We start from the raw sequence: 7,665 nt of genomic DNA, 5'->3' as shown, positions 1-7,665 counted from the left end.
ACTTTCAGAGTCAACACTACACTGCCCTGGTTATCCATTCAGCATGTATGGTGGTGTCCAACAAAGACCCATTCCTTGTGAAAAAATCTTAGCACTGGCTCCTTCAATACGAAAGAAACGACATACTGAAATCAGCTACGATGATAGGCTGCTAGCCTACGGGCTAAACGTGGTTTCGTTACTGAGCAGCGGGTAAAATTGTCAATTCGTACAATAAACTGGGGCACCTCGGCCCTCAGTCATAGGCTCATAGCATTTGATGCAACCAGGTGACCAGGCTACTGTTCCATTTGCATGTTTCTTTTTCCAGACTTCCTCGAATCATGCTTTCACAGTCGACTACAACTTAATCCCGTTACCCATGAATTGAATGTGATTGGAAAAAATTAAGGAGTTTGACCTACTTGGGATTTAAACCCACCAAATCACCGCAATCCAGAGCTAACCGAACAAGGCCTTACAAGAAAAAAAGATCCAGCTCCTATTACCTACCACAACTACAATCTCAACGCATATGAGGAAAACAGGGTGATCGTAATGTGCTCGCTCCTGCACGTTCACTGTAGACTGCAAATCAGTAAAGTTCCCCAGGACCACGCCACTCCTGTCAACGCTAGTACATTTTATACTTGGTTCCTCCCATCGAGCAGGTGCAGGTCGTAAACACCAAATCATGCGAATGGCATACAAAATGGTGGCTAAATGGAAGTGAGCAAACTCGATTGCCTGTCAACGGTATCTAGGCCAGATTTGCTGCCTAATACTAGATTTCTAAATCCCCAGGTCCGTTTGTTTTTACCTTGACCAACCTCCCACGTACCCACCTCATCCTAGCCTTTTCTTCCGATGAGGGTGCGTCTTCTTCCGGTTTTCCCCCAGGGTAATCTTCCCTGGTTCCAGCCTTTTCTGCAGACCTGGGACTGGGAGGATCTTCTTCTAGCTCTAGTGTCCCTGGAGGACAAGTTTCAGCTGTGATGCCTTTATGCTTTGCCGTGTCATCGACCATCGACTGCCTCACATGTAAATCTATTATTCCATAATCTCCGTTCGCACTTTTAAGCTTTGACGAAGCCGAAGGGAGAAGAAAAGCCCTTTCCATGGAATTCTCTATCCTCTGATATAGTTGCTTTGTTCCGCTGAGTTCAGAAACATCAAGATGGAAAGCGAGGCCATTGACACTGCTTGGAGGAAATTCCATCCCATTGGCAGGTTTATTCTCTTGCTTCAACAAATTACTTCCATTCTGCATCTCCAGTCCATGACGGTGATCGTGCAAGTTCAGTAACACTGAGCTCCCTGACACATCATTGGAAGCAGTTTCTTGAGGCTCTTCATCATCAACACATTCAAGTGATATTCTTGCCTCTGTAACAAGCTTTCTAGCCTCTATAAGTGATGCTTGGGCAAAAGGGTTCATCGCTGCAGCAGTTTCCAGAGCATCAGCAGCCTTTTCTGCTTCTGCAATCAGTGTCCTAGAGATAAAAAAAATTTAAGCAGCAGTTATTTACCAGAAAAAAGAGAGAAATTGAAACACACATGCCAAATTGGAATATTTCCCATGAAAAAGGGTACTAACAAGCATTCAATAGATTTTTTAGAACAACTAAAGGAACATGTATGGGTGCACAACGATGGATTTAAGCTACCTGCCAAAACTAATTAGAGCATATGTGTCTCACATAAAACAACCCTATTTTCGTTTTGAAATAAAAATGTATACCTGGCCCTCCTAATAGCTTCTTTCTTTTCTATTTCCTGTGCTGTCCTTTGAGCTCGAATCTTTGATATCATCTCCAATTTTTCAACTGCCATCGGATCTTTGTAGGGAGTTGCGCTTTTCTTTCTCTTAAGAGCTGCACTTTTTCCATGAGCATCCTCTAAAATTACAGGTTTGGCTTGCATAGGTTTTTTCCTTGTCGTCTGTTTCTTTACACCTGGTTCTCCAGCAGGTCTTGGCTTTCTCGGTGTTTTAGTTGCAGAAGATGATCCATGATAGCTAGCAATTCCACTACAAACTCGTTCACGATATTCCTGGAGGGGGAGAGCACTCAAAAGTCAAGCAATAAAAATGCTTACGTTATATGGAAATAGCCATCAAACTTCTATGGCCAATGCACGGGGAATGAGAAATAAACAGGTCCATATGGCACAAAATATATAAATATATATGTAGCACTTACTTGATCCAACCACTTTGCAGCAATGGCTTCTGCAATTTTTCTCCTCTGCTCAGGAGTTTTTGGTGCTCGTCTATTACCTCTTGGCCTTGGCATTGATCGCCTTTTCTGAAGATTCTCCAACCAATCATGCCGCATCTGCTCACTCAAGATTTTATATGAATTCCATTCAAGGGAAACTCCACCAGCAAAACCCTTTCTAGCCGCATCAGCTACCATGTCCCTCCATTCCACAAAGCAACCATCCTGGACCATTAGTTTTTGTAGACGCAAACTCCAACCTCGCCTCACCCCCACTGATATCCTTACCCGTGTCTCCTCACTGTAAAAAGTAATGCCACCAATTACTAGGGATGCACCCATCAGCATGTTTGTAGTTTCAGGAAATTGGCAAACAAAACAATCTATGACAATTGTGAAGTTCTAACACTGCAAGACTTAAGACATAATGCATATAAATCATAACTACCAATTAAGTAAACTTATCTACAGCTGAACATAGACATCAGACAAACTGGAGATGAGAATATAAGAACAGCTTAGCTTGAGGATCATGGACACTGACCAACTCATCAAACGAAGAAAAAAAATCTTGAGAAATATAAACTGGTAAAAATGTAACCATTTAGATCATAGTAGCACAGGACTTGCAGTTCACCCCAGTTTGTCATATTTGCATATTTCCTAACTTCCATATAAGAATAAAAAATGACATTTTTCAGATTATTCCCAATATTCGTATGGAATTCAAAGCCTTAAAAAACTAACATTTAGATTAGGCCAGGAACTTAAAATCAGCAAATGAAGTGATTCCTCACTATTTTCGATTTGAACATAAAGATGGTAGTCTGTTCATTGTGCTTTATTAAATAGCAGATTAGTAAACGAAGAGCACGCCTGGTGCGGTGGTGAGAGCTGTCTCACTGAGGCACCAGTCGCTGATTCGAAGCAGCCTCTCCACATTTGTGGAGGAAGACTTGCCTCGGTTTCTCTCCCCAAACCCCACTCACATGGGAGCCTTCGATACCGGGTCTGCCCTTTTCTTAAAATAACATATTAGCAAATCACGACGTACCTCTGTGCATGACCCAGATTCACCAACTTTTTCTTAACCTGCACAATATAATAAACAGATCCACGAATGCAGTATGTGTTAGTGCACATGGTACCCCCAAAAGATAACAATAGAAATTATATGTAGTTATGTCTTCCTGCAGAACTCAAACATTAATTATCTAGACAACTTTACAAATGAACTATGAGAATAAAACAGATAATTAAATATGAGTGTATGACGAGGAAACGAGTCATCTTTTTTGCTTCGTTGTTCTACAAAGAATACCCAATTTTATCTGTAAAGAGTACCCCAGTTAATTTGTGCTAGTTGTGTTGAAAAAAGCACTCTTGTTGATAAGTAGCAACATTTACTGGTATCACATAAATTAACACTAGCCAGAACCCTGTACCCAGCCAAAGCCACCTTAAGAAATGCAAGGTAAACATTTTTCAAATGTATAATCAGTTATGCAGCAATAGCCTATGTTCACATGTAGCAATATTTGCTGGATGAACATGGTGCCTGCGCTTGAAACATCAACATCATATGTGGTTCCAGATCATAGTGCAGATTGACAAAGACACCGAGAAAAAAGCTAGAATTCTCCAATGTTCAATAACTCCGATTTCTGGAAAATGTTGAAAAGTTGTGTTGAGGCTTTCCAAAATTGGGGATATAGAAGAACAAAGGTGCTAGCATTCATGAAAAAGATTACTTAAACAGGTGCATTTTCCAAGATATTAATAAAACTTCAAGGGATTTTGTTAAGTTCAACAAGCAGAATATATTAACAGAATTTAAATATATTAGAAGTCTGGAAAATAATCTCCTACTGTCTAACTGACATTTTGTTACATCAACCTCTCCCTCCAACAGCCAATTTAGAATTGTGGCTTATGTACACACATTGTCGGATTCCCAAGCTTGAGAACCTGCTGCGATCATACTTCATCAATGACTCATCAGACCCAGAAAACGATTGCCTTGCTATGACCGGTCAGTAGTAGTGCAGTACTATGCCATCACCCTCTCCAAGAAACGGTACCCAGGACCCAATGTGATCGATTACACCTATCATGTGCCGCCAAATAGGATCATTGTTGCAGCAGTTTCAATTTCTGTTATCATTAATTCACTAGATTTCTGTGTTTGGGAACTCGCTGCCATACATGCTCATCAATCAAACATCAGATCAGTAAAACTCTTGCTCTGACAAGTCTGCACCGGTCCACACCATTTCTCTGCTACACATCACCTATTGAAATGTGCAGCAACTTGACAGGACACTCTGTTTTAGCTGTTTTAGCTGCTCTGTTAAGTATCTGCAAGATCCCCTTGCATCATCATGTTTTTCAAGTCCTTAGCCCATGCTAATTTGTCATTGCTAGCCATAAACCATCATCCAGGTAAAATGCTATATGAGGTATTGCTTCAAGAACTGCTAGAAATAAGGACTAACGGGAGACATTAGTTTGGAAGGACAGGTAGTGGCCAAAAAGGATAACTTTCTATTTTGGGGGTCCATGCTACAAAGACATGGTGGACATGACCCCTTCAGTTCCAGGCCCCAGTTTACTTGTCCAGTTCCAGTCTGTACTGTAAAACGACTTGGTCCCCAAATTTCACCATCAGATCACCGACAGAACTGTTTGCTGGCAGTCCCCAATACCACAGCTGCGCCTGTAATCCCCTCCAGTTAAAGATCGATATTGGTGCATACAGATTCAGCCTATGTTTGGATCCATAAGACTAACAACTATTTGTATAATTTTTAGGCCCTAAGGGTCCAGGCAGCCTGATTGTTAGTCCACAAATAAGAGCCAATAAGACTAGTCGTTAGTCCTAGTCCATCCAAATAGACCCTCAATCAGTCAATCATACGTTAATCCTATGTGCATGTAGAAACATTAACTCTCAATTTTTTTGGAAGTTTCAATGTAGTTGTTCAGTCAACAAGCAGTAGCCGCTACAAGGCCTAGAGTGACATTATACACTGCCAGGCAGAGGCACCATTTTCCTAGTAAAATGACTGGCCTAGGGCTTCGTAGCACCTTTTTAAGGAGGGAAGACTTGTCTCGATTAGTGTACAATCCAGAGGCAAACTATACTAGTGTGCAATCCAAAGCTTATGAGGTAGTGAGCTCAAACACAAGCAATCAGCATGTGACAAAACAGTAAGGGAAATTTGGATCCATACCATTAAAAGATCACCACTTTGGATCCATACCATTACTATCTCACTTACATGTGGGTCCACATGAGTCAATGACATGTGGGGTCCATGGTATATATCTAAAGTTTGGATCTTTTAATGGTATAGATCCAATTGTTCCAAACAGTAAATATAGCAGACCACGTAAGCAATAACAATAATTCTTACATGACTTCACCTTGGGGTCCTGCATTGCGATCCTGGTCCTCTCACGGATTCGCTGCAGCGTCTCTGCACATGGAATTCAATCAAATAAGGCACTACCGTTCCCGCAAAGCGTTATAAGCAATTATTTCTCAGTTATTCTGTTCCTACTCTAACCCATATTCTAACCCATGCTCTATACTTTATTCTGTTCCTACTCTAACCCAAGCTACTACTGCCTCGATTCTGAACCATGTACTACATTTCCTCCTATTAATCAACGTGGCCTCGAGAAATCCAGCCATTATGCCCGTAAAGATCCACGTTACTAACAAGCCGCAATAGTTCCAGAACAACTTAAGCAACAAGGGAACTAGAGAGAGAACTGAACAGGTATACCTGGGCTATGCTTCCTGCCCTTGTTCCATGGCGTGTTACCCTTGTTCGCCAGTGAGATCCGCGTCCGCCTGAGCCTCTCCCTCTCGTCCACGTCCTCGGCCTGCTCCTCCATCTCCAGGAGCTCGGTTCCCACCGCGCCCGCGCTCGCGACGGCGCGGACCGCGCCTGCGCAGGGGCGTCGGCGCGTCGCGAGACGCAGGAAGCTCCACCGCGGCGATTCGGAGGAGCGCGGCGGCCAAGGGGACATCTGCTGGAGCCGCGGCCAGGAGGAGATCCAGTTGCAGCCCTGCAACTGCGGCGCCATCAGACTATTGGCGATGCGGAGCCCGGCGATAAGGAGGGGAGCCCAGACGTTAGCCTGCGTGGGTGGCACGCCGGAGCGGATGGAGACAGAGGGTCGCGATGAGGCGGCCGATTTGGATCCCGGATCGAGAGGAGAATGGTGGACTGGTGCCGCCGCTTGCGCGTGTGGGGCGGAGGTGGAGCGTGGCGGGGATAAGGCGCGCAGCCGCGCAGGACAGGGGAGGGCGCTAGACTATCTGCAGCATCCCCTCGCCGCTCCATAACAAATCCCATCACTTTTACAGCCCCACAACAGTTCCCTCTAACAAATCCATCTATTTATACAAAATGCACCATATTTTTAATTGCTTTTACATATCTATTTATCATAATCTAAATGGTACACATATATATTCGTTCTATTTTTAGTTCCTAGTTTAGAGTATGTAGTCTTTGCCACTCTCTCTCTGTCTAAAACACAATTATTACATGCAGGTACATAATTTCATAATAGATTTTATCGATCTAAAATATTCTAAAAGTGCATTTATTTTGGATGGATGGGATACTCTAACTTTGACAAAAACTAGTTATGTGTATCTACAGTGCTACTTTCGGTACCTCAAGATTGGGGTACCCACTCCAAATGGGTAAAGGCGGACCCTCCGAGACTATTTTTAGTCACCATGCTAAATGGTAGTCCTTATATCGGGAGAAGGCCAGCACCTATAATCAGCGCTCTGGACCCAGAGGAGGGGGTCCGGATTAGCCACGTGTCTTGAAGACGAGGGCTCTCGGAACCTACGCCCGGTGGGCGGACCACCGTGAACGGCCCCGACCCTCATGGCGGGTTACGTGGACCCTCATGACACCACCTCCAAACTGCGTGGATCTTGACGAACTTGGTGAATCGGACGACGAGCTCGGTGAAGAAGTTGTCGAGCTCGACAAATTCGTCGAGGCGCCCATGTCCAGTCAGGTGGTGCTTTCGCCTGGCACAACCTCAACACCGAAGGGAATATCGGTGCCCGTCTCCTCTTCCCAGTTCCAGGAACGGTCTTCTTCAAACATGACGTCACGTGATACGTGCACACACCTCATGTTTGGGTCATAGAAGCGCCACGCCTTGCTCCCGCTTTCATAGCCAACAAACACCATCGGTGTACTATCTTCGAGCTTCGTCGGTCGTTTGTTGCCCTGCTTGACGTGTGCAACGCAACCAAAATGCAAACATGACTGACAGTGGGCTTCGAACCATGCCATACTGAAAGAGAAATAGGATCAAACCTTTTCCTAAATAATTTTGGTGGTTGAAATGCCCAACACAAATAATTGGACTAACTAGTTTGCTCTAGATTATATATTCTACAGGTGCCAAAGGTTCAACACAAACC

At 43.8% G+C, this 7,665-nt stretch overlaps 1 protein-coding gene across 3 annotated transcripts; it reads right to left on the bottom strand.

The window, feature by feature from the left end:
* Nucleotides 1-270: 270 nt before the first annotated feature.
* On the bottom strand, nucleotides 271-6,541 carry LOC100191876 (uncharacterized). Of its 3 annotated transcripts, none has more exons than XM_035964495.1 (6): nucleotides 5,990-6,541; nucleotides 5,625-5,677; nucleotides 3,253-3,862; nucleotides 2,181-2,499; nucleotides 1,721-2,031; nucleotides 271-1,472 (listed from the first exon to the last, which is right to left on the bottom strand). In XM_035964495.1, the coding sequence occupies exons 3-6, from the start codon at nucleotides 3,339-3,341 to the stop codon at nucleotides 764-766; spliced, it is 1,428 nt and encodes a 475-aa protein (XP_035820388.1). In that variant the 5' UTR covers nucleotides 3,342-3,862; nucleotides 5,625-5,677; nucleotides 5,990-6,541; the 3' UTR covers nucleotides 271-763. The 3 variants fall into 3 exon arrangements, with proteins under 3 accessions (XP_035820388.1, XP_035820387.1, NP_001130772.1); XM_035964494.1 differs by having other exon boundaries at nucleotides 5,615-5,677; nucleotides 5,990-6,457; NM_001137300.1 differs by having other exon boundaries at nucleotides 711-1,472; nucleotides 3,253-3,290; nucleotides 5,990-6,502.
* Nucleotides 6,542-7,665: the final 1,124 nt, after the last annotated feature.

The sequence above is a fragment of the Zea mays genome, chromosome 2, assembly GCF_902167145.1.
Source record: "Zea mays cultivar B73 chromosome 2, Zm-B73-REFERENCE-NAM-5.0, whole genome shotgun sequence".
Classification (NCBI taxonomy): domain Eukaryota; kingdom Viridiplantae; phylum Streptophyta; class Magnoliopsida; order Poales; family Poaceae; genus Zea; species Zea mays.
Note: the sequence above shows the minus strand (reverse complement) of the source record. Positions and strands in the feature narration are given on the sequence as shown.